This window comes from Cetorhinus maximus, chromosome 11 (assembly GCF_964194155.1).
Source record: "Cetorhinus maximus chromosome 11, sCetMax3.hap1.1, whole genome shotgun sequence".
In the NCBI taxonomy this organism is placed as follows: domain Eukaryota; kingdom Metazoa; phylum Chordata; class Chondrichthyes; order Lamniformes; family Cetorhinidae; genus Cetorhinus; species Cetorhinus maximus.
In genome coordinates this window covers 92,827,848-92,855,748 of record NC_135889.1, presented here as the reverse complement: position 1 = coordinate 92,855,748, position 27,901 = coordinate 92,827,848, and the positions used below count along the sequence as shown (strand labels likewise).

General features: G+C 44.7%; 1 protein-coding gene across 1 annotated transcript in view; it reads right to left on the bottom strand.

Moving 5' to 3' along the window:
• The window catches only part of thsd7ba (thrombospondin, type I, domain containing 7Ba), a 976,108-nt gene that overhangs the window by 572,862 nt on the left and 375,345 nt on the right, over positions 1-27,901 (bottom strand). Inside the window, exons 6-7 of the mRNA XM_078552479.1 lie at positions 13,469-13,624; positions 3,866-4,069 (exon numbers count right to left, since the gene is read on the bottom strand). Of these exons, the coding sequence (XP_078408605.1) occupies positions 3,866-4,069; positions 13,469-13,624 (360 nt within the window). The remainder of the gene's footprint in view (positions 1-3,865; positions 4,070-13,468; positions 13,625-27,901) is intronic.

Below are 27,901 nucleotides of genomic sequence, written 5' to 3'. Positions count from 1 at the left end.
GGTCTTTCCAAGCCAAGCACGAGCTCCCACCTGCTTTCCTGCATGGTGAACCATAGTGTCTCACACCCAATAGCTGCTCTCCCTCTCCCTGGCTGACTAACCTTGTTTGTGAGGTTTCAGGGTTAACTTAGGAATCCTTCCCCTCTCAAAGCCCATGGCAACATGAATCATATGGGCCTTGTATCAAGGTAGAAATGCTGATTAACTATCCTTGAGATCCCAATACCCTTTTATCTTGGAAGTAAATGGACAGTTTAAAGTACAACTGTTTACAGCCTGACATACTCAACACTTTTCTGAGGCTATGGAGACACAGAATCTATCCACTGTTAGCACACAGGCTGCTGCCATTGTCTTCAAATCCTTTGCACCTTCTTCCCAGTAAAACAACCTGGGGTCCCCTTTAATCTCTAACAATCAAGGCTTCCTGTCAGGCAGACTTCAGAAAAAGTTGCATGACCCCGTTCATTTTTCCTTACATTAAAGACACGGTCCCAAAAATTAACAATCTTATAAACCTCATAATTTTTAAAAATTAATTTATGAGATATGGGCTTCACTGCCTAGGCCAGCATTTATTGCCCATCCCTAATTGCCCCTGAGAAGGTAGTGGTAAACTGCCTTCTTGAACTGCTGCAGTCCATGTGGTCTAGGTACACTCACAGTGCTGTTGGGGAGGGATTTCCAGGGTTTTGACCCAGTGACAGTGAAGGAGTGGCAATATAGTTCCAAGTCAGGGTGGTGAGAGGCTTGGAGAGAGACTTCCAGGTGGTGGAATTCCAATGTGTCTGCTGACCTAATCTTTACAGATGGTAGTGATCGTGGGTTTGGAAGGTGCTGTCTAAGGAGCCTGGGTGAATTCCTGCAGTGCATCGTGTAGATGGTACACACTGCTGCTACTGTATATCGGTGGTGGAGGGAGTGAATGTTTGTGGGTGGAGTGCCAATCATGTGTGCTGTTTTGTCCTGGATGGTGTCGAGCTTCTCGAGTGTTGTGGGAGCTGCACTCACACAGGCAAGTGGGGAGTATTCCATCACACTCCTGACTTGTGCCTTGTAGATGGTGGACATGCCGTTTGGAAAGTCAGGAGTTACTCGCCAGAGAATTCTCAGCCTCTGACCTGCTCTTGTAGCCACAGTATTTATTTGGCTAGTCCAGTTCAGTTTATGGTCAATTGTAACCTCCAGGATTCTGATAGTGGTGGATTCAGCGATGGCAATGCCATTGAATGTCAAGGGGAGATGGTTAGATTCTCTCTTGTTGGAGATGGTCATTGCCTGGCACTTGTGTGGCATGACTGTTACTTGGCACTTGTCAGCCCAAACCTGGATATTGTCTAGGTCTAGGACACTACCCTGAGGAACTCCTGCAGTGATGCCCTGGAACCACGATAATTGACCTCCAACAACTACAATCATCTTGCTTTGTGCCAGGTATGATTTCAACCAGAGGAGAGTTCTCACCCTGATTCCCATTGACTGCAGTTTTGCTAGGACTCCTTGATGCCCCAAATGGTCAAATACTGCCTTGATGTCAAGGGCAGTCACTCTCACCTCACCTCGGGAGTTCAGCTCTTTTGTCCATGTTTGAACCAAGGTTGTAATGAGGCTAGGAGCTGAGTGGCCCTGGCGGAGCCCAAACTGGGCATCAGGGAACAGGTTATTTCTAAGTAAGTGCCACTTGATGGCATTGTTAATGACCCTTTCCATTAGTTAACTGATGATGGAGAGTAGACGGATGGGGCAGTAATTGGCCGGGTTGGATTTGTCCTGCGTTTTGAGTACTGCACATACCTGGGCAATTTTCCACATAGCCGGGTAGATGTCAGTGTTGTAGCTGTACTGGAACAGCTTGGCTGTTGGGGCGCAGCAAGTTCTGGAGCACAAGTCTTCAGTACTATTGCCAGAATATTGTCAAAGCCCTTAGCCTTCGCAGTATCCAGTGCCTTCAGCCACTTCTTGATATCATGAGGAGTGAATCAAATTGGCTGAAGATTGGCATCTGTGATGCTGGGGACCTCCGGAGGAGGCCGAGATGGATCATCCATTTTGCACTTTTGGCTGAAGATTGTTGCAAATTCTTCAGCCTTATCTTTTGCACTGATGTGCTGGACTACCCCTTATTGAGGATAGGGGTATTTGTGGACTCTCCTCGTCCAATGAGTTGTTTAATTGTTCACCACCATTCACGACTGGATGTGGCAGGACTGCAGAGCTTAGATCTGATCCGTTGGTTGTGGAATTGCTTAGCTCTGTCTATCACTTGCTGCTTATGCTGTTTAGCATGCAAATAGTCCTGTGTTATAGCTTCACCAGGTTGAAACCTGATTTTTAGATATGCCTGGTGCTGCTCCCGGCATGCCCTCCTGCACTCTTCATTGAACCAGGGTTGATCCCCTGTCTTGGTGGTAATGGTAGAGTGGGGGATATGCTGGGCCTTGAGGATACAGATTGTGGTTGAGTATAATCTTAATGCTGCTGCTGATGGCACACAGTGCCTCATGGATGCCCAGTCTTGAGTTGCTAGATCTATTCAAAATCTATCCCATTTAGCATGGTGGTAGTGCCACACAACACGATGGAGTGTATCCTCAATGTGAAGATGGGACTTCTTTCCCACAACGACTGTTCCGCGGTCACTCCTACTGAATCTGTCATGGACAGATGCATCTGCGGCAGGCAGGTTGGTGAGGATGAGGTCAAATATGTTTTTCCCTCTTGTTGGTTCCCTCACCACCTGCCGCAGACCCAGCCTAGCAGCTATGTCCTTTAGGACTCAGCCAGCTCGGTCAGTAGTGGTGTTACCGAGCCACTCTTGGTGATAGACATTGAAATCCCCCACCCAGCGTACATTCTGCACCCTTGCCACCTCAGTGCTTCCCCCAAGTGCTGTTCAACATGGGGGGAATACTGATTCATCAGCTGAAGGGGCACAACACATGGTAACCTGCAGGAAGGCACCTTGCCCATGATTGCCCTGATGCTTCAGGTCCAGAGTTGACGTTGAGGACTCCCAGGGCAACTCCCTCCCGACTGTATCACCACCTCTGCTGGGTCTGTCCTGTCCTATCAATAGGCATTATGATGGTGGTGTCTAGGACATTGTCCATAAAGTATGATTCCATGAGTATGACTATGTCAGGCTGTTGCTTGACTAGTCTGTGAGACAGCTCTCCCAATTTTGGGGAGATGTCAGTAAAGGGAACTTTGTAGGGTCGACAGAGCTGAGTTTGCTGTTGTCAATGCCAGATAGTCCGTCTGGTTTCATTCCTTATTGACTTGTTTTTAATAGTTTGATTCAACTAAGTGGTTTTCTCGGGCATTTAAGAGTTAACCACATTGCTGTGGCTCTGGAGTCACTTGTAAGCCAAGCCAGGTAAGGATGGTAGAAAGGACATTAGTGAACCAGTGGGTTTTTCTGATAATATTTTCATGGTCATCATTAGACTTTTAATTCCAGATTGTTACTAATCCAGGGACCCAGAGCATTATCCTGGGTCCCTGGATTACTAGTGATTACTGGTGACCATACCATTACACCACCGCCTCCCCCTGTAACACAGTCTTTACAATCATGCTATTTTAGGAACCGGTTTTATATTCAGATGCTGATAAGTAGAAGATGCACAGATGGGGAGAGATAAGCTCTTAAAGTGGGTACGACAGAAAACATTAAAAATAAAATTTAAGCAAAAATCTTTGAAGCCTAAGGGAAAGTGAAGTCTGAATTTATGGGCTATAGAAATGAAACTGAGACTTAAGAATTGACAACAAAAGGGAAAGTTAACAGATACATCAAATAAATACGTCTGATTTGGCAAACTTATTGTATTCTCAATCTGAACTGGTTCAGTATGCTACTAACCTTGGTTATTCTTGCACAAAATTGTTTGGTTGTAGGTACCTCTGCCACATGTTCGATTATTTTCTGTCACACAGAGGCTCTCTTCAAGCAGGTGCCATTGATAGCAAACTGGCTCTTCACAATGAATGGATTCTACAAGATGTGGGCATCTTCTAGCATTGCCGGTAGGCTCTCTAACTACATGGCGTCTTCTCATCTTAAAACCTACAATTGAATTGACAGTATTTCAGTGAATAATGCATACGGTACTTAGAATAGCAAATGGAAATAAATCATCTTCACCCAAACTTGTACTGCAATGCAACAAATAAGACTATATGGCTTAGCAATACTTCTATGCTTTAGTGAAAAGGTAATGACAGCATAATCTTCTTGAAATATGGCAAAGTGCATTGGAGTTCTTTTAAAATCCATTTTTCATCTTTGTTTTAGATCAGCAACATGTATCACAAATAAATGACTAAATGCATGACAAACTTGCTGAGATATTAATAGTAACCAATGATTATTGATTAACGATTATTGATTAACAATTCACTGTCTATTATTTACACAAGGAAACAGATGATACAAGAGCTGTGAAGCAGGCAATAGTGGTGACTAGGTGCTCCACCAAAAAGCCAGCTGAAAATCCTTGTCCAATGCTGCAGCAATAAACATTCTTCTGGCTAATTTACACAAGCATCAATGTCAACAGTAAAGTCTTCACATTTCAGATCACCCATATACTTTAGAAATAAATGTACACTTCATATAAACGGACTGCAGAAGTGGCTAACCTGCAAACAGAATTATGGAAATAAAATAAGACAAGGAAAGCAATATGACAAGGTAGCAGCATAAATGCGTAACCTTTTAAAATAAGCACTAAGGGTTGGTTATTTGGTTGTGAAAGAACTCAATAGAATATTTCTTGCTGAATTAAAAGAATAACATCTGTCACATTTGGGACTTTGATCCATAATTTCATTTCATTGCAGTCTGCATTTTCAGAATGTCACAGTTGGGTGAATGGTTTCAATGGTTTTTAATATAGAATCAAAGAAGTGGTGAAGGGGTAATGAGGACTTTAAATGCAGATGTGGTTTTATCACTAAAAGAAGGAATGAACTGCAGCCAGATAGGCCAGGGGAAAACTGTTGCATTGCATTGTAGTGCACCTCCTTACTGCTTCCTAATCTTCATCCCAGTCTTCTTCATCTGACGATGCCCCATCTAATTACTGTGCTTTCTCCAGCTCCAATCCTTTTCGCGTTGTCACGTTGTGCAAACCACAATGATGCGGCTTACTGCACCTTAGATCATTTTGTAGGGAGAACCCAAAACAAATGAGCACCTAAACCTTTGCTTCAAGGTGTCAATGATATGCTCCACAATGTTCCTGATGAACTATGGCTCTCATTGCACTGGTATGGTTCAGGCATGGTGGAGCTGTTGAGGGGTGTCATCAGCCATGTTTGTGGTGGGGAAGGGGGTCTCCCTTATCCCCAACAGCCATTTTCTGATGTTCCTGGATTGGGGAAAAAATGGAGGAGGGGAATGGATGGCTGTCACAGTTGAAGGTGTCATGGCAATTGTCAGCGAAACTGACAAACACTTGCATTATTCTTCTACAGTGATCATACACCAGTTGTACATCAACAGAGTTGAAGCCTTTACTGTCCAGAAAAGCCCAGGCTTGTCTTCTGGTGTTCTGATAGCTTCTATCAGGTCTGGACATGAAAGAAGCCAGCCACTGCTACCTATCCCAGACGTTTCTCATTCCGGCTGTTGATGTACATTGGGAAGGTAATGTACTGATTTGCTCTGGCAACATGGGTGACTAGTCTGATGCAGCTGGTTACTGCAGACTGGGAGATGTGGATGATTTCACCTTTAACGTCCTGGAAGGAGGCCAAGGTAAATATTTTAAGGGTGATTATGACATTGACAGCCACTAGCAAAGCACAGCCCAGTGCTCCAGCAAGTCCTACATAGATCAGCAATCAGCTTCTGAAGCAGAGCTCCTCAGGGATCTCCAGGAAACTAACTCTTAACCAACAGAGCCTGTCATTTGGGTAAGGCTTTCTGCAACAGGCTGTTTTTCCAACAGGCCTATGTGCTGCTCATCTTGATTGCTGCTGATGCTCCCCTTCCTCTAACTGGTCATCCACCCGAAGAAATAAAGTGAACATAGCACCCGTGATAAGCAGTAAGTGCTTAATCAGGGTGAGTAAGAGCAAAAAAACGGAAAGAACCAACCTTCCAGCTCAGAACTGCCTTGGAAATCTGCTGATCACATAGCACACAGATTCTACTGGTCTGAGCGCCTGCAGATAAATATCACCTAAATACTTTTTCAATCCACGTCAATCCTGTGAGGTTTTACTCAGTGAGATGGCCGCAGAGCAAGGTGCTGTCCGCACAGTTAAAATAAATGCTTAACTGCCCTGTGAAATGGCCTAGCAAGCACTCAGCTGTATCAAATTGCTATGAAAAAGTTGAATAAGAATAAAACTGGACTGACCACCCAGCCTCGAACACCCCCCACTGTCACTAGGTCAAAATCCTGAAACTCCCTCCCTAACATCATTGTTGTGGCTCACCACCAACTTCACAAGGGCTATTAGAGATGGGCAATAAATGCTGGCTATGCCAGTGACACGCACATCCCATGAATAAATTAAGGAGCCCAACAACATGATCAATTTGCATTTTCCATCAAGTACACACCATTTATTTTGTCTTTAACTTTATTCAACTTTGGTGGTTGTACCTTCACCTTGGATTCTGGGTTTCACAAGTGCATGTGGCATCATAAAAATGTCATAAATCCACAGTGCACTAAGTAAGTTATTTTCCTAAAAAAATTGTCAAAATAATTCTCCAAAAGGAACACTGCATTCACTTTGGAGTTCTGAGATCTGGAATATGATATGTGTTTTTTTGTTAGATGTCATTTTTAGTAAATATGTTGATATGGCAACTTGACAGCTGCCTGAACCTTTGCTAAGGGAAATCACCGCATAAACATAGACTGCAGTTGTACATTGGTGTAGCTCCCAATTCATGAGTGCCTTTATAAATTGACACTTCTTCCCATTCTTTCTGGGTTCATCACCGCTTCTGTTTGCTGTTTGCAGCTCAAGGCGCATGAACAATTTGGCTAGAGTTTGCTTCAATGAGCACGATGATAACAAGTTCAGCTTCATGTGTAGCCTAAAAGAATCCATTACTCATGGCAATTGGCATTAAGTAACCCACAAATGATAAAATTAGAATCTCCATGCTGAATTTAGACCTGCAATTCATGCGCAGCAAGTTTTAAAGATTTAACCACTACTTCTCATGCAGTACCAATAGAATGGTGTTCAATTTATTTAGCCCTTTTTATCGTCTGTGTTTTATCAGCACATAAAAACATACAACCATCGTCAGAAACAATCGGAAACAATTGCTGAATAAACCACAAACCAGGAAAAGGGGTGGAATGCAGCAGGAAATTTTTTTCACTCAAAGATCATAAAAGTCTCATTATTTCAAAATCTTCAGATTGTGAGTGACTAAGATTATGGGCAGAATTGTTCATTCTGGGACTAAGTCCCGTGGCGGGGGCGGGGTTGGGGACAGGGAGTGTTTCCCACGGCAGAGGCCGCTGGGAATTTGCACCGTATCGCACGGCCCCGGGCCCATTAATTATGCATTCGGGGGGGGGGTTTCCTGACATATCGCGCGGCGGGGCAGGCTGGACCGACGTGATTTCACGCCAAAGGCATGGACAATTGAGCGGGGAGGGCGATTCCGATCGGGCCTTCATCTGCATCCCATTGATGCAAATCAGTTTCCCACCGGCCTCTGGTGGGAATTGCGACCCGCCATGGTGGGTGTGAGCGGATAATCCTACTGTCATTTTACGCCAGCAGGAAACCGAACTTTCAGCTCCTGCTTTATTGTCTCCGCCCCTGCCTGCCATCAATCCCGCCAGTGTGGGGCCTGGAAAATTCTGCCCACGTTTCAAAGTTATCAATTGCTAGCAGAACACTTTGTGGCCTATGCAGTACACAGCAGTAAAGTTATAAATTTTCACGAACAGCAAAACCACTTTAGCTCTTTAACTGTCCTTCATATCACTCAGGCAATGCAATTCATTTAGGGTTCAGGAATAAATTTACTCTCTTCATCCCACTACTTAGCTCACATGTGACCATCAAATTTTAAAGTTTTCAACATAGTTTCTGCGACTAACTTTGCCTCCCACCATTCAATAGGGCAATTCTCCACCAATTCTCCTCTGTAAGTGGTCATTTGGCAGTCAGCAAGAGCAGCCCTGACCTCTTGCCACTGCTTGAGCCTCCCCTGATGACCACGATGAGACAAATTACTCATGAGTCACAGATGCCAAATTATCTCCTGCCGCTCCAATACACAAGGAGTTGAAGCAACAACCTATTGCACCAATTTATAATCATACAAATTTCATATAAAAATAACTGAGGAAGGTAAACTATTCTGGCCCCAGTCTGGGGAAAAAATGTACTACTTGAGTCAAGATTTAGCAAATATGGGCAGTACACTGCAGTAAATTTTCCAAAATTAGAACTAAACCAACACTTCAAGCACAGGATATGATAAAGTTAGGCCTAACAATAATAAGTATGATAATGAGGAATATAGAAAATGCAATAGGAAGGTGAAAATGGATTTCAGTAGAATTAAAAGCGAATAAGAAAAAATACGAGCATATATTATAAATGGAAACATTATGGGCTTTATAATAATATAAAAAGTAAAGAAGACTTAGAGACTGTGTGGAATGATTCAAAGGTTAGGAAGAATTTACAGCACAGAACAGGCCAGTGCTTATGCTTCACACAAACCTCCTCTCACTCTATTTTATTGAATTTTATCGGAATAGCCTTCTATCCCTTTTTCCCACCTGTACTTATTGAGCCACTCCTTAAATGCGTCAATGCTATTGGCCTCAACTATTCCATATGGTAGCATGTTTCACATTTGCACCACTCTCCAGATAAAGGAGTTTCTCCTGAATTCCTTATTTGATGTTAGTGGTTATTTATATTTTGATCTATTGTTTTGGACCCCCACAAATGGAAACATCTTCCCTATATCTATTCTATCGAACCCTTTCATAATTTTTAAGATCTCTATTAGATCACTCCTCAGCCTTTCTTTTCTAGGAAGAAGAGAGATGAAGGAGGGAATCTAATTGTGGAGGATGAAGATACTGTGGACTTATTAATTATTTTGATACCGGTTTTATAAATGATGGCAGAAATTAGAAGGAAGTGGAACATTTGACAGTGAAAACTGTAGGAAAGAAAATAGTTCTGAAAAATCTAACAGAATTGGCCAAGGCAAAATAAGTCAAAGAGGACACAGCTGAGGCTTCTACTTAATTATTAAAATTAGGACGTTGGACTGGAGAATAGTCAATGTAACACTTAATTCAAGAATGGTGAGAACAGTAAACTGAATAACTACAGGCAAGATTACCACAGCTTTTAATTTCTGCAAACATACTGTTAAATGTTCTGACAGAAAGCTTAATTGAAAAGAAGAATCGAGTGCTGGGTTCCTGCCCCTCCAGCAATAACTCCTTCAGCTGACTTGCCAAAGCTGCCTTTTGTAACTTCTTAAGTTCTCCTTTCCATCCTGATGGTGTAGTTCCTAGATCTTCAAAAGAGAAAGATGGCCACTTTGGCTCACTTTCCTCCATCAGCTCTAATCTCAATAATAATCATCGTATTTTATTCAGGAAACAAAAGGCTGACTTCCAGTGTAACTTACATCAAAAAACTCATAATATTCAGATATAGGCTAAGTCATCAAGTTAAAAACAGGGAAAACATGTGGCAATTGTAATAACAAAAACAGACAAACAAATTCAGCAGGGAAGAGGGAACTTGGGATGGGATATTCTAAGAAGAAATACTGAATTAAAATTATATTAAAAACTTATATACACCATTCCTACTTTACAGGCAATGAAGTACTTATAGATTTCATCATGTGCGCACTTCATTGAGCAACCAAACCATGTAAGGAATAGGGCTACATTGGCACATTTCCATCCTAAGTCTCACGCCAAACCTCAGAGTTGCCTTGATTGCTCTGGATGTAGTGGTGGTAACCAGTCCTGGAACTGACTGCATAATGCATATTCCAAACTTAGCATAAATATTACCCCTTCTTGTTTCTGGGGTTCCAAGTTTTGTTGGCCGGGATTTTCCAGTGCTAACAGCAGCGGGTGTGATGGCGGGCGGGGCGACAATGCGGCAGAAGCTGAAAAATCGGTTTCCCGCTGGTGTGAAATGACAGCAGGAATGTGCACTCCCACCCATCATAGCAGGTCACCATTCCCGCCAGAGGAGTGAAGCCATTAATGGGATGCAGGTGAAGTCCTGATGGGAATATCCCCCCCTCTCCACCCTGTCAATTATCAGCGCCGCCAGCAAGATATCACCCCGGTCCAGAATACATGTGGACCAATGTGGTGTGAACATGTTAGGACTCACCTGGAAGAAGACCTGGGGCAGCTTGTGGAGATCAGAAGGTGGAAGCCTCCAGTAACTGTGGACCCTGGAACACCAGGTGCAGCAGTGGGTGGGTGGAGCATCTACCAAATGATCTTCACACTGCAGGAGCTTCCAGGATGTGGATCTTCACAATGCAGGAGCTTCCAGGATGTGGATCTTCACAATGCTGGAGTTTCCAGGATGTGGATCTTCATGTTGGATGTGGTCGGCTGCAAGAGGCACTGTTGGGCAGTGATGGTCTGTGCTGCGGGGGGAGGATTAGACAGGGAAGAGAGGAATGAAGACGTGGGGCAGGTGTGGAAGCATAGAGGGGGGCAGGGTGATTGGGGGGTGGTAGGGGAAAGAGAGTGTTGCTGTGGGGGTCATGGAATGGGTGAGGAAGTTTGTGGAGCGGGAGGGTGAGAAGGTCCATGGAGGAGTGCGGGCAGTGGGACAGAGGGGGGATGGTGGTGCAGGTGGAAACAGGCTTGAGGGGTGTGCAGGTGTAAATGGGCATTGGGGGAAGAGGAGAAATGGGGTTCAGAGGGCGGAGTCCTTGATGTCAACTGATGAGTCCTCGGCGGGCATACTGAGGGAATTGTTGATAGGAAGGGATAGTAAGGGTTAAAGGAGGCAGTGGGAGCCAGTAGGATGGGAGGGTGAGGGTCCTACCATGACGGGCGAAGGGATGCTGAGGATTGTTGGAGGGGACACAGGAGTAAAACCGGATTCTGGGGTTTGGCATTTGGCAGGATGAGAGGAGGGAATATCTACTGTCACGGGGTGGGCTCTTCGGGAAGGTAGGGGCCAAGGGCATTCATCTGCACAGGACAGAGGGTGATGGGGGAGGGTTGTAGGGTGACTGTGTGGAGGTCTAAGGTCACACTAGGAGGGTCAATGGTTATGGAGGGGGACGGTGTGGGTCACAGGCGGGAGGTTGGGAGGTGTTGGACTCCACCTGAAAAGCCACACACACCATGGCCACTTGCAACTATCTAGAGCCTTAAGGCGAAGATCATGAGATGCTGCATGGGGGTTCAATCATCAGGGGTGAGTGGGGCAGCAGGTCAGCTCAACTGGACAAATGAAGGGGAACCCCAGCACATAATACTGACAATGCTAAGGTGTTTCAATAGATGAGTGCATGAAGGGCAATTGCACAACATGCGCCTGAGGCTTCTTGCACACAGCTCGCAAGGCCCCTGACAAAGATCCTTGGCTTCCTGCACATGCATTATTCCGAGGGATATAGACTTAGCCTGAGGTGGGCGGGGGGAGGCGCACAGGAATAATGACTACAAATCGCAATTAAACCACATCAGACCTCATTAAAGTGCAATTGTGGTCTGTTTACAAAATCGTAAGAACATTAACAATTACAGTGCACCCATGCAATCACATGTGAAATCCTACCTTATTAAATCCCTCATTCCCTATCACTTCTTCTAGGGGCTCCCTCTGCAGCAGGGGTGGAGGCAGTCTGCTGACTAGTTTGCCCTGTTTTGTTGGAAGACCTTGGCACACGTCCTCTGGAGACTGAGGTGTGTGTCTCTGGGAATGTGGAGGGTGCAACTCATTAATCAGCCCCGCAGTGCTTTATGGCTGCATGGCAGGCCAGCGTGGAACGTGTCAGCATGTGAGACCCGATGCATTCATTCTCCTCCTGTGTTCAACTTGAGACACAGTGTATAGGCCCCTGTTCTGACTCGCATTTCCTCCTGATCCCACAATGGCATAACCCATTATGTTCCCCAATGGTATATTCCTCCCACGATCTGCAGGTTTTGAAAGCCCAAAGTTGATACCACCTAATCAATCTATTATGATTTACCTCATCTCTTCCATTCTTTTTTGAAAATTTGGTAGCATCCTGCACCATGGGCCTTTGCATTTTGCGAAGGCTGATAAGCAAAATTAAAGCAAAGAATTCTCAATCGTTTAAGCAGTCTTTTTGCTTCAGTAAATATGCCACCATATTTCTTCCATTCTTCACTTTATTCCAGTTTTGTTCTAATCTTTCCTTCCACCTATCTTTCTTTTTTGATACCTTTTGGTCATTAAAGTTAATTTTCAGATCAGGTTAGATACAAGATAAAAGATTTCCTATTCTGTCCATAAAATGTGCATAGTCATTCGTTTTGGCACAGCATACCCTGACACATCATCCTTTGCATATGCCTGAGGTTGACCATTTGGTTAGAATTAGTGCTGAATTCTGGACAGTTTTGTGTCGAGGCCTACAAGAGCTGCATTATGACTGTTCTGGTCAAGCCCATTTTTCATAAGATTCTTAAAGCCAACTGAAAGAGAATATTTTTATTGTATCTGCCTGGAATAGATTTCAAAAGTAAAAGACCAATGGTACAATGTACCTCTCAACTTTGAACTAAAATGCTATTGATTCATTAGCATCTTTAACATTCTGCAGATTGAGCCAACATTTATACCATAAACAAAATCATTTGAATTGCATTTCCTGAATCCAGTTCATATAGTTGGCATCCAGTCATCTATCCAAGCAAGAACATAACAAATCCCCCAGATTCAATTAAATATTTAGTTTCATTTTCTAAATGTTGCTATGGTCTGTTGGTTGCTGATAATTATTGTGAAATTGTAAAAATTCCTTTTGAATTACTGCTGGTTAACGTGCGCATCATTCATAGAACATGGCAGGTGTTAAATGGAATAACTAGGCAAGAAATGCAACTCTGCTAAAGAAGGGATGAAAAGCTTTTTTTTAGAATCAATCAGAAAATTACAGAGAAAACCTGAATTTTAGTGTAACTTGTGAAGTTTTTAAATCATAAAATTTGAAGTAAAATGTTTGTTATTAATATGCCATTATAAATGCTATTAATGACTTATTACATCTTATAATCTTATGACAGCTGGTGCATTTCATCCTGACTGAAAGTAGTTAACTTTTGGCTGTTCATAACATGGAACTTAATATGGGCATAAATTTGAAACTATGAGTGAGATTTCTAAATATTAAAGAAGTTAGAGGTAAAAGTTTAATCACTTAAAAAGTCAGGGAGTGTACCACTACAAAGACGCAATTTAAAATGAAAGTAAGCACTGAAACCTTTATTCCTTTGAGGGTCCTGGCAGTTCTCAGGGATGCAAGGTCTCCATGCAGACCAGGCTGAAACCAGGCAGTCAGTAGGACAGGCAACGGCGCAAAGCTGTGAAGTAACTGGTATTGGCTCTGAGCATAGGCCGTGGTCCACTGGTCTGGACACTGAAAAAAAGCAAAGCCAGTTAATGTTTCCATTATTCAACAGTGTTAAACATATTTGTTTTATCAATGTACTAATGCACCAAATTTCAAAACAAGAACAAAAACAAGTAAATATGACAGCACTATGAAAGCATTTGTAACATGGACCATAAGCATCAAAGCCAAAGCAACTGAAGGTCGGGAACGGCTAATTTTTAATTCCCCAGCCCTTCCAATTTCCTCCTCTTCTAAATGGACTCATTCAAAGTGGATACTGTCCCTAACATGTGAGAAATTATATGGTATCACAGCCAAGTAACCATTTGTTACTATATGGCCAGACAATAAGGCATCAATATTAAATAGGTCTAATGGCACCGGAAAAACTCAACAGGTCTGGCAGCATCAGTGGAGAGGAGCACAGTTGACATTTCGAGTCCTCATGACCCTTCAACAGAACTAAGTAAAATAGAATAGGGGTGAAATATAAGCTGGTTTAAATGGCGGGAGGTGGTGTTTGGGACAAGAAGAGCCAGGTAGAGGGCCAGTGATAGGTGGAGATAACCAAAAGGTGTCACAGACAAAAAGACAAAGAGGTGTTGAAGATGGTGATATTATCTAAAGGAATATGCTAATTAAGGGTAGAAAGCAGGACAAGCAAGGTACAGATAGCCCTAGTGGGGATGGGGTGGGGTGAAGGAATCTAAAAAGGCTAAAAGGTAGAGATAAAACAATGGATGGAAATAGATTTAAAAATAATGGAAATAGGTGGGAAAAGAAAAATCTATATAAATTATTGGAAAAAACAAAAAGGAAGGGGATAAACGGAAAGGGGGTGGGGATGGAGGAGAGAGTTCATGATCTAAAATTGTTGAACTCAATATTCAGACTAGGCACTTTACAGCCTTCCGGACTGAATATTGAGTTCAACAATTTTAGATCATGAACTCTCTCCTCCATCCCCACCCCCTTTCCGTTTTTTTCCCTCTCCTTTTTGTTTTTTCCAATAATTTATATAGATTTTTCTTTTCCCACCTATTTCCATTATTTTTAAATGTAATTCCATCCATTGTTTTATCTCTACCTTTTAGCCTTTTTCGATTCCTTCACCCCACCCCACCCCCACTAGGGCTATCTGTACCTTGCTTGTCCTGCTTTCTACCCTTAGCAAATTCCTTAATTAGCACAATCCTTTAGATAATATCACCACTTTCAACACCTCTTTGTCTTTTTGTCTGTGACATCTTTTGGTTATTTCCACCTATCACTAGCCCTCTACCTAGCTCTTCTTGTCCCAACACCACCCCCCCCCCCACCCCCCCCCCCCCCCACCCTTAAACCAGCTTATATTTCACCCCTTTTCTATTTTTACTTAGTTCTGTTGAAGGGTCATGAGGTCTTGAAACGTCAACTGTGCTCCTCTCCACTGATGCTGCCAGACCTGCTGAGCTTTTCCAGGTATTTTTGTTTTTGTTTTTGTTTTGGATTTCCAGCATCCGCAGTTCTTTGCTTTTAGGTCTAATGGCACCACTGTGTCACCAATGAGGCGGAGGTGTGGTGAAACTTACAATAGTCTATTTCACAGGAAAACAAACCGTCTATTTACGCAGCAAGCAGAACTCATGATCAAAACTACAGCAACTGATAAAAACAGGATGACTCCTCTAGCAGGATGCAGTGCGTGGAAGATTGTTACGTGAAACAAATTTTATACTAAGATAAATCCCAGTCTCTTGTAGCAGTATGGTCTCCAGGTGTGACTGAAAGGGTCCTGGCCAGTAATAGTGGTGTCACTATATACTGCCAATTTCAATTTCCCCAACTTGGCAAAACTCAGGTTGAGGAGAGTGGAGAAGATACTTAAAATGGAACACAGAATTTACACACTCTTCAACCCCAATTCAACAAACTTCAATTTTAAATTGAGGCAGCAAGTACACTCCAAGGTGAGGGCTTCTTTAATTATGCAGATCATCCTGTGATGATGCCATTGAGGCCAGATCCGACATTTTAAACACAGGCCTGAATGATTGAGCAGTGGTGGCTTCTCCGCCAGGAGAAATGTGGTGGGAACTTCAGAGCCAGAAGTTAATTAGCTCACAAATTTCTTTTTAATGTGCATTTTAGTTTCTTTCCATTTTTGAGCAAATGGCATGCTAACTAGTGAATGGTTTCTGTCAAGTTATATGTAGAAGGCTTGCATTGTTGTTGCGGATTCTGCTTGTTAAATGGTGTTCAATCCCAGCCCACTGAATTCTCATCTTCACAGAAATTGTGGATTAAAACAGAAAAGTCATGGCTAATAAAATGCTTGATGATCAAACGAAAAAAACCCAAAAAAAACAAGAAGAAAAAAAACTCAACATGGGTATAGTACTAATCAGTACCCAACTTTCAAACAGAGGCTAATGCAGGGAACTTTTTGGATTTTATGGAATAACTTGTAAATGGACTAAGTGACTTGAAAATTATAAGGTTAGATTAAGCATTCATCCCTCTTTGTTTCAAAGAGACAGAGTAGAACTAAATCTGAAATCTATGCCCATCTTTCCTGGAAATCCATGTTAGAATTACTCCACATATGCTTCTGCTCCTGCCACAGTACTGAAACAGCTCTTGTCAGAGCCACAAATGACATCCTAAATAAGTAAACTAGCCCGCCACTCTCTTCTCAACCTGTAAGCAGCCTTTGATATGGTCCACTGTCATCCTGCCCTCGCCTGTATCTATTCTTATCTATCCAGTGGTTGCCAGAGAATCACTTTCAATGGTTCTTTTTCCTGTACCATTAACTCTGGAGACCCCATGGTAATGTACCCTTCTATTTCCCAACTGCATGCCTACCCTAGGCAGCATCATTTCAAAACACGCCTGGTTCCATATATATGCTGATGACACCCAGCCCTACTTCCACACCACCTCTCTCAATTTGTCCATTGTTTCTAATTTTCCACACAATGATGGATGAGCAGAAATGGCCTCCAACGGTATATCGGGACGACTAAAGCCATTATCTTTGGTCCCCACCATAAATTCTGTTCCTGATCCTCCAACTCCATCTTTTTCCCTGGAAATTGTAAAAGGCTGAACCAGACCATTTCAACCTTGGTGCCATATCTGATCACGAGATGAGATTCTAACCACATATCTGCTCCATCACCAGAACTGCATATTTACACATCTATGGCATCGCCTGACTCTGCCACAACTCAGCTCATCTTCTGCTGAAACCTTCATCCATGCCTTTATTACCTCTAGGCTTAACTATTCTAATACCCTCCTGGCTGGGCCTCCCATCTTCCACCCATCATGAACTTGAATTCCTATAAAACTATGTTGCCCATATCTTAGCACATATCTATCCTTCCTGTGCTCATGGACATATGTTATCTCCTCCTCTGACAATATTTAAATTTTGTAATTCTCATCATTGTTTTAAAATTGCACAAAAGATGACCCCCACCCCTCCTCTTTGTAACTTCCTACAGCCCGATAACTCTCTGGGATTTCTTTGACCATCCAAATCTGGCATCTTGCTCATCTGCTATATTAGTAGTTCCATTATTGGCCCTCTTTCTATTCTTTCATGGGCATCGCTGGCAAGACCAACATTTGATGCTTGTCTCTAGTTGCCATTAAGGTGACGATGAGCCACTCCTTGAACCGCTGAAGTCCATGTGGTGCAGGTACAGCAACGGTGCTGTTAGGAAGGGAGTTCCAGGATTTTGATCCAGTGACAGTGAAGGGACAGTGTGATAGTTCCAATTCAGGATATAATGTGTGGCTTGGAGGAAAACTTGCAGATGGTGGTGTCCTCAGGCATCTGCTGCCCTTGGCATTTAGCTGCCAAAGCCCTAAGCCCTGCAATTCCCTCTCTATATCTTTCTCTGTCACTACTCTCCTTTAAAATATTCCTCAAAACCTAGCTCTTTTACCAATCTTTTGGTTATTTGACCTAGTCTCTCCTTACGTGGCTGTCTTTTGTTCGATAACACTTCTGCACAGCATCTTGGGATATTTTAATGGCACTATATAAGAAAGCATTAACTCAAAGAATTGGTAACACTAAATTTTTGTTATCAAATTCAAAGAACAATGGCAGAAAAACAATTTTTAATAGGATCATTTATAATTCTGTGCTAATTTAAGCATCTCCTTGAGCAAAAGAAATGCGGAAGATGACATTACTGCAAACGTGCATCTGCATTCAGTCAGACAGTCTATAGGGGTTTCATATAGGCCACCAGCATTCACATAAATAGGGTTCTGTAACAATGGAGCAATTAATGAGTTAGCAAAAATTATAATATGCATCAGCTGCCGGAGTACAGATAGAGAGTGAGCATGAAAATAAAAAGGATTTCATTAAATATTCACATTCATCGCATTAGCAATACCTGAAATAAAACTGATGTAGATATCAGCATTCCTACATTTAGGGATTTATAACATTGATAAGAGATACTTAGTTTACCAGAAGCTGGTGCTTTATAAGTACTAATTGTTGTTGTTGTTGAAGCTGAATGTTTAATCTAAAACAAATGTTTTATGAAATATTCTCAAAATATCTTTCAGCTGCTACTACACATCACCACATTTCCAGCGCTGCAGTAGTACAAGAAACAATGGAACAATCAAAGCAAAACTTTCTTCATTTTTATATTTCAGCAAGAATATGCTTGCTTTAAATTTTGTGAATGCACTTTAATAACTCACACGAGTAGAATTATATTTTCTCCCATTTGTCATGATGCATCACTAAGTCAGAGCTGAAGCAATGGTAATATTATGCTTGAGCGCTGCCACAGACACATTATAACAATTCTAATGTTAGCTGTACTACTACTCAAACACAGAAGCCGGGGTCTTCATCCGCAAGGCAGGAGTCGCAAGTTGCCCCTTTTTCCAACATTACAATCCCGTCTCCTGCCCAGCAATGTTTTAGTGCCCACCCATGCTATTTTCATGGTGGGGACAGGCTGCAGTCAGGGCCGGTGTCGCCCAAAACAGGTCCGAGGCAGGACCAGAGGTGGGCGGGTGCCAAGGAGGGCAGGTTAGGAGGCCTGCCTCTGTTCACTGGGATATCGGCCCAGTTTGTAAATGAGTGTTCGGCATTTTAGCCTTTACCCCTCACCCATCCCACATTCACCCCCATTTCCCCTCCATAACCCCATGTCCCCTCATATCATCCATATTATTAATCTAAGCACTCTTGAATGCAGAGAGCACTTTTTCTATTAGATAAAGCATTCAAATTCATCTGAACACTTTCACAAAGCTGGTTAATTTAACTGTCACTTAGCTTTACTAAACAAAGCTCTATCATTAATCACTATATTAAAAACATATTCCACTTGTCATAAAGCATTATGTTATGATATGTGAAGTTGTCAACATCTTTTGAACTTACCTGTCAAAAGGTTACTGACTCCTGACTGGGTCTCCCCTATGTTTCACAACACCTCTGGGGTGCTGTGAGCCACATTTTCTAACAAAATGGGTCCAATTCCATTGAAATAGCAGGGGTCTAAAATGCCCACTACTCCCACCCCATGGAGTAGGCAAGGGTGGGATTGTTGTTTCTGGGCTCACTACCTGCAGCTTTGTCTCAGGATCATCAAAATACCACACAATGGGAATGGGGGCAGGAATCCCGGAACTGTCTCCTGCCTGCCATTTTTAAATATCCCCAACATGCAAATCAGGGCCAGAATGTCCATTCATCAGTCACTCAGTTGTCATAACTAACCTAACGTTAACATCGAGTTATCTCCTCTGCGAATTCCTGCAGTAATTCAGGTCTTTTCATTTACAATCTCCTTGCTTTCCATTCAGAACAACCTGCATGATGGGAGGATTTGTCATTTTGTTCTGACAGATGATATGCAACACCCTCTTTGCACTGTTTCCAAAAAGCGTCCTGTCTCTGCATCTATTGCTTTTAACAGAGTACAGATTTCAGCATTAATTCTAAGGACAGAATCATCCCAGATTTACATTAAGTGCGGTAGTTGGCGGGAAAAAGGACGTTTTACCCGTTGGCCGCAATGGCGGCTTTTCACTCCATATCGTCCCAATCCCGCCTCATTAACAACGCATTCCTGGGAAACATGCCGTTTTGATGGCGGGCGGGCTCTCATTCACCTGTCATGCCATCACCTTGCCACTTCATCATGCCAGGCACCATATTTAAACTGCAGCCGCACAAACACCTTGCAGTGCTTCCACACAGGACTGCTGCAAAGAAGACATGGCCCGAAAGGCAAGAAAACTGCAGTGCCCTGGTTTAATGACGTGTCCCTTGTGCACCTTTTGGACACAATGGAGGCCCACCATGATGTCCTCTATGGCCGCAGGAAGGGCAGCAACATCACCAATCCAGCATGGAAGGCAGTGGCAGCAGCGGTTAGCGCCAATGCCCAACAAAAGAGGACAGCCATTCATTCCCAAAAAAGGAGGAACAATCTCATCTGTTCCACCAGGGTAAGCCACTCTTCTCATCACTCTCAACTCACATACTCACAAACCCATCACACATTCACAGAGGCCTCACTTACTGTCAGTTCAAAGGACATCACCATTCACTCTCACACACAACTTCATTGTCCTCATCCCATCCACGGCACCACTCACCACCCACACATGCCAGGCATATTTATCATCTGGCCTGGTAAGTAGGCGCTCTCCCTTAGACTCTCCATCTCTATCCATGCAGGGCAAGCTTGCACATGACAACAGGGAAAGGTTGCCGACTGGTGGAGGAATGCCTGAAATCAAGGTGCTCAAGGACTTTGAAAGTAGAGCCATCCAGCTGGCCGGCGAGGATCTGGACTGTTCCTGTGCTGACAGTGAGGTCGGCAGTGCTCTACCAAGTGAGGATCCAGCAGTGCAACACCCATCAGACATCCATGCTGTGAGTGATGTGTCCTGTTCCGCAGTCCCCTGCACTAGTTATCTCTCCTCGCTTTTGTAGGCACATCTGGGAAACAGCCAATGGAGCCCACGACCCAGGTCCTCCAATCAAGCCCAAAGAAAGCTTTGAAGAGGAATCTGAAGGCACCTTCATTGAAGTCCCATCACAGCGCTCACCACACCCTCCACCAGTGCAGAGAGACACATCTCGGTGGGACCAAGCTTTAGAGTTGCCTGGGGATCACAATCCGGTGAGCACATCGCACTGTCTGATCCACAGCAGGCGGAGGCAGGGACTTCCCAGGTCCCCGGCGATCGGAGAACTGCTGGAGGCCAGAAGTTTGCTGAATCCGAGTTAGATGACGAGCCTCTGGATTCAGTGATGTCACAGTTGCTGGAGCTGCAAAGGCAAGCTTGGGAACATCAGGAAGGGATGTCCACTGCACTCTTCAGGTTGCAAGGCACAATGGAGGAGTCCGTCCACCTTCAGGCTGAGGTTTTAGCACTGGCATGCCAACGCACCGAGGTCAACAATGATGGACTTTGAAGCCATGGAGGCTTTGGTCCAGGACATTGGTCCTGCACTGCTGCCCAGGCTGAGTTGCATTGCTGACGCCATAGTTGGCCTCTAACAATGTCAATGCGAGAGGGGTGCAGGACAGCTCAATCTCACTCAGGCTACCCCTTCTCCTCAAGCACTCAGTCAGGAGCCCCCAGGCCAGAGGGAGGAGGCATAGCAGGTGCACACCCTGGGGCTATCCACCCAGGTGACTCCGAGAGTGCCGGCCTATCCGAATTTCCGCTTCCTGTGACCCCAGCAGCTCCAGCTCCACAGGCCAATGTGGGTGCCAATCCCACAAAGCAGGGCCCCGAATGCAGGCCCAGCCCTCCAGGTCTCGGCCCTCCAAGGTCATCACAGACAGGGCGTAGCAGTCAGCAGGCTGCCTTCACCTCTGCTGTGGATGTCGGGGGAGCACCAAGATGTAACGGCAGGGTTTGGAAGGTTAAGAAGATGTAGTTGCACAGCCTGGGCATGGGTGTTAAGCATGTACAAAATGTTCACTATTGTAAATAAATGTCCCAAGAATGTCTCTCTGCCAATGGTTCCTTGTTCTGATGAGTAGTATCCTTGTCACTCAGATGTGAAACCTTGGTTCCTGCACAAAATGAAGGCAGGTGTCTCAGTCCAGGGCCTCTTCCCTGTGCTTTGTGCAGTCTTCAGACCAAAATGATGGTCCATCCTCACACTCCCTGGACACATTACTGATGCCTGCACCTCGATGGTGCTTGTCATTGCTGCCAGAATGTCGTGGGCAGGCACCACAGAGTTCTGTCATCCTCTCTGTGTGCTCTCAGTGCCTTTAAGGTGGGGCTTGGCCCTCATCTCTTCTGCATCTGTGGCCAGTGACGCTATGGTCCTGAAGGGGTCAGGTGCTGAGGCTGACAAAGAATCAGGTACATTTAAAGTTTCACGGCTGCATCTCCAATATATGGCCCTGATTACAGAGCGCAAGCGAACTGCCCTCAGCCAGACAGGAGCCAGATATTCATAGAGGCTATGTGAAGATCAATGGAGTGTCCTCACTGCATGTCATCATCATCCTCCTGGAATCGAGCAACTATTAGGGCTTTCGCTGCATCTCCATGACAGGAGCCTTATCACAGAAGGTATGTGCGCTGCCATTAGCCAGACTGGAGTCATACATTCACAGATGCAATGTGAGGATCTTATGGTGCCTTCTCACTGTATGTCATCATCATCCTCCACAAATCAAACAGCTATGAGGACCTCCCAAGCTCACTTGCCTCGCCTGGCCAGTGCGATGGCCTCATCCTCGCCTTCGAGGGCCTCCTCACCTTCATCCCCATTAACGTCCTCTTCATCGGAGATGTCCAGCTCCTCCTCAGGCAGTTCCTCTCCCTGTTGCAGCCCCAGGTTGTTAAGGGCACAGAAGGCGACAACAATGCATGTCACCCTCTGTGAACCGTATTGCAGGGCTCCACCAGACCAGTCCAGGCACCGGAACCTCGTTTTTAGCATCCCAATTGTTTGCTCCACCAAAGTGTGAGTTGCAGCATGAGCCTCATTATACGTTGCTGTTCTGCAGTCTGAGGCCGCCAAACGGGTGTCATCAGCCACATTCACTGCGGGTAGCCCTTGTCCCTGAGGAGCCATCCCTGCAGCCTCTGTGGACCCTGGAAGACATCAAGAATCTGTGACCAACTGAGAATGTAGAAGTCATGGACATTCCCTGGAAACTGTGCACAAACCTGCAGGATGCACATTCAGCGAATGGAAGCCCTTGCGGTTGACATAGTTGCCGGCGTGTTGCAACGGAGATCTGAGTGCCACATGAGTAAAGTCGATAGCACCATGTACCTGTGGGAAACCTGAGATCTGGGCAAATACCCGCACTCCTGCATCCTGGCTTTCCTAGACTAGGGCGAAATGAACAAAGTTGTGTGCCCTCGCAGTAGTGGCATCTGTGACCTCATGGATGCATTTGTGGATGGAGGCTTGCGATATCCCACAGAGGTCACCTGTGGAGCGCTGAAAGGTGCCACTGGCGCAAAAATTGAGCGCCGTGGTAACTTTCACGGCCACTGGCAGTGGATGCTCCCTGTCCCTGTGGCGCCAAATCCTGCAGCAGCTGGCAGACGTGACTGATCTGTTCCCTAGACATGTGCAGTCTTCGGCGACACTGGTTCTCGTTCAACAGCAGGAATGAAAGGGGGCACCTATAGACCCTGGGTCTAGCTAGGCACCGACTAGCGACAGCTCGCTGCGGTTCTTCAGTAGCATGTGAAGCAGCTTCAGCAGCACCTTCTTTCTGAAGGCACTGCTCCTCCATCTGTCCCGCCAACCGTCTCAATCACTGACTTCTCCTTTGTCTCCACTCTGTACGCCACAAAACATACAGCTGGGTCACAAGGCTCCATGCTCCTGATGTACTCCTCTAGCAGGATGAAAAAGAGAGACGTGTGGTTTAACTTGGGCATACTAAGAACCTCTCCTGGTTAAGTCCGAAGGCCCCTTAACACATCCCAGAGAATGCTGGCCATCACTTGAATGGCCAGAGTTTACTGCGCTGTAAGGCCACCCACCTCTGCCCCACTCCACCTGACCAATTGGCGGCAACTTTGTCCATTGGACTGCATGCTGTGTTCTTAGCTCATGTGCAGGCATTCTCCCAGCCCACACTGCAAAGCTGCACTGTTAGCTTGAACCAACGGGAAGACTGGACCAAACCTGAATGATGACATTGTAAGGGGCTATGATCGCCTCCACCAGTGACTGCTCCATGGCCAACTTTCGCAAGGAGATTGTACAACATGCCCAGTCATCCAACTGTTCTGCAGTCCAGTAAAACGCTCATTAGTTTGCAGTCTGTGCCCGAGAAGTGAAAAGTTCAGGAGCATTTGGCGGCAATTTCATGTCCACGCGATGCTTGGGAGGACAGATAAGCTAGAGGCCCAACTCCAAGCATGTCAATGTGGCTGCATCTGAACTGTTTCAGCTGCGGAGAAATGGTCACTTTGTACAGGGTTTGCCTAATGAGTGGCCACTTCCCTCCCCACCCCATCCCATCCCATACATGCTTATGCACTGCCATCAACAGCAGTACAGCCTTTGCCAACCCCCCAAGTCGCCTTAACCACAGTGCAGCCTTTGGCCCCCGCAAACTCACCTCAACCAAAGTGTAGGCCTTGCCCCAGCACCACACTGCCGGCCAGCCGGGAAAAAGTGACCTACCTGTGCCCTCACCTGAATGCGTGGCACCTCAAACTTGAAGTCCAACTGGCGACCCTGGTGAGCACTGTGCAACATTACTGTGCACTCACCTCCGCCTTCCCCTTGAAGTGCAGCCTATCAAGTGCACACCTTATATATGCTGCTGTGAAACACATCGGCATGCAATCACACTGACCTGCTTAGATGATCCAGCATGGGGGGGAATGATTCCAGCGGGCTGGGCTTATGGTGATATGCAGGTATATTACAATGACATTCCCGACGTCTGACAGCGGGAAACGTGGCCCCCATTGACGGGCAGAGCAGACGATTTCAAACTGGTTTCAATTTTGGGCTTCTCGCCATATTGTCCGCTCACGCTGCCAAACATGCCCGATGCCAGCGGGCACGGAAAATTCTGCACTATGTGTTGAATATGCACTAGTTACAGGTACATTCCTTTTTATAGCTGTTTCTACAGGAAGGACATGGGCCAGGGTTTCACAGCCCCTGGACCACCCCAGGAGTGGGCTGGCAGGGGAGTGTAAAATTGGATGGGAGATGCCATGACTTCACTTAACCACCTCCACATCAGCATAGGCATTGTGCCGTCGATCCGCACTTGGGCCAATTGAGGACATAAGTGGCCAATTAGCAGCTACTCAAAGGCCTACTCCTTCTGTCACTGGTATTTTACCAGTGGTGGGGTGGGGGGTGCCCATACCACCTGGTGAGACTGCCAGGTAAACCCTGATGGCCTGGCTGTGGGGTCAGGAGGTCCTTCTTGTTCGGGCAGTCTGTGCCCAACAGAGGCTACTCCCCCAGCCCCCCACCCACCCAGTGACAAGGGCTGCCCTCTTGTCACCCCCCCATCCCAGGTCATCCCATGGCTGACCCTGCCCCTCACAGGGTCCTGCCTGACAGGCCGCGGTGAAGCCTCCCCAGTTCTCCGGTTTTCAGACCTCCACCACAGTTCCTTGTTGAAGGATGACTGCTGTCCCAGCAGCGTTCACTGCTCCCAATGGCCCTGCTGCGGCAGAGTGCTGCTGGCCATCGGATTGGCTGACAGCTCTTCCAGATGGAGCACACATGGCAGAAGCCAGAACCTCAGATAATTAACTGCCTGACAATTGTAGAGTACAGTCTTGTCTTCCCTGGCTGGCTTACCCCCAACTTTTCAGCTGGTGGGTGGGGCCACCACCTCCACATAAAATTCTGGCCCAGTTTCTATTTTCAGTGTATTACAGGATGTTATTTCCTCTTTGATGTCTGTCAGAAACATTATACACTTTGTTGTTTCAGATTTATTAATTGGTACTAACTGGTACTTCGTGCTGCTAAACCAAATTGCATTTTGAAAACATCGACATCATAAATTGCACATTGGGTTGTGCACTGAAAAAACACTTAGCTTGTCTTGTAATTCAATCTGTAACATGGGAGCTAGAAGCAGCTTCTTCTCCCAGTCTGTAGTGTTTCATTAGCTGCATATAGACAAGACTTGTTACATTTCATTACGTATTCAATTAGCAAAGTCTATGATCTAATGTAGTGCTATCCAATAGAAATCGCTAACAAGCCACAAGAGTAACTGCAGTAGCATCACTTTAGCTACATGCTTGGCTTTTAGCAGAGGACAACTTGCAAGGTTAATCCATTTCACATGCATATTGGGTGTCCTCAATAGGAATCAGACTTTATCTCCAGAAAAGAAAATGACAGAAGTTTCTCTAATCACATTACAAAATTCTGCAATTCTGCTTACCACTTACATAATGTAAAGTAGCAAAGTATTCAATGTGGACGCTACAATGTTACTTTTTGCCTCACTGTTAAGTTATTGTGTGCAGTTAAAATAACTTGTTACTTATATCTACCAACAGCTCATAAAAGTGACTTAAAAGCGAAAATTAAATCAGGCTATCCACTCTGTAAAATTTAGTCATGCACTATACCGCACCACAGTTTGAATTTCAATGCTAGAGGACCAAATGGTGAGTCAAAGTCACAAAACAATTGTCAAAAAGCTAGCTAAAAAGCGAGAAATGATTGCCGCTGCAGTCTGCAGTAACTCCAGTCGTACTTAGGAGCAACTATCTATATGGTGAGTCTGTTTATCTGTCCAAATGGTACAAGTTGCTACGAATGCACTCTCATAACGCTGAATCTCTCCGTTCTTAATTAAATAACTGGCTGGTTGACTTTGGTAGGTTCCACAGAGAAATGAGCACAGTCATGTGATTTTGGTGATTTGATAATTCCACAAAGAAATGAGCACGGTCATGCGATTATGGTGATAAGAAAGAAGCCTAGCCAGGAGGATAGAACCTAAGTAGCTTTTCCAAATGAATTAATGTTACATAATACTCACTAGCGTGGTATTTTCTGGCAATCAACTGCAGCTTATTTCTTAGTAAAACTGCAGTAATGATGTCAGAATCATTAATCCTCTCATTAATTCACTTAATGACAAGAAACTTACTGACAGCTGCTACCAGGATAAAAGCAACTTAAACAGAATAAATAGACATTAAAAATGAAACAGAGCTCATTACACATAAAAACAGACATTATGGATTGATAGTGCTGCAGGTATCTGACAGGAAGAAATTAGACATGCCATTTCTGTAATAAATATTTCAATACAGAGAGAGGGAGATCTTAGCCACATTGTCTTCTTGTCCTCCTTCCTTTTTGTACTTGTTATGAACTGGTTAGGGACCAGTAACTTTTTGTTTAAAGTAGACAAAGTTTGAAATCCCAGTTACCCACTAGAAGAATAAAGTTACAAGATTCCATGGCTTCAAACAAACAAAATAATTTTTACTATACAAAGTCAAAAAAGTAAAACGGTTTACAATATCTGTCTCATGCGCTAAACATGCAGTAAATATGAATGAACAGGCGTACTATGGTCAAACACATCACACTGCACATTAAATGGCAAACACAAGCAAGACAGATCCCACTGATTTCACAACAATCCACTCAGACATCAGTGACCGCTGTGAGTCACAAAATTTTGGTTAAAAACCTTGTCTCCCTTACAAGGGATTTCAACTCTTCACTTTCGAAGATCCAGTCTCTGAACACTCTAAAAGCTGCTCCGGCTCAGACTGTCTCAACGACTGCTCACCTCCCGATGATTCAGTCTCTCCACCTGAGACTATGATCCACAGGATTCACAAAGCTGCACTCCTGTCATTAAATACCGACACACTTCCAACTCTTTCACAAAGCTGGCTCTGCCCCGGCTTTCTCTGAACTTCAGTCACCCTGGCTGCACCAAGCTATAAATGGCTTGCAGGCCTTCCCTGAGCCATAACTGCTCCAGCGCAGAACCAAAGACCTTCCGCCACCTTCTCAGCTTCCTAGGACCTCACCTGAGCCCTAACTGCACCAACCAACTCCCAAGGCTTCTCTGTCAGCTCCAAACTACATGAGATCCAAACTGCAACAAACACCCTCTTGAAGCAAAAACACAGATAAATTTAAACTTGAGAACTTTCTTAAACTCCAGCCATCTCCATGATGGCATAGCCTTTCATGGTTCACTGAATGTTTTTAAACTAATTTAGCTCAAACTCCCAAAACGAAAGACATCTCTGGACTGCACTTCTTTGCAAGCAGTATAAACATCACATCTCCAGCTC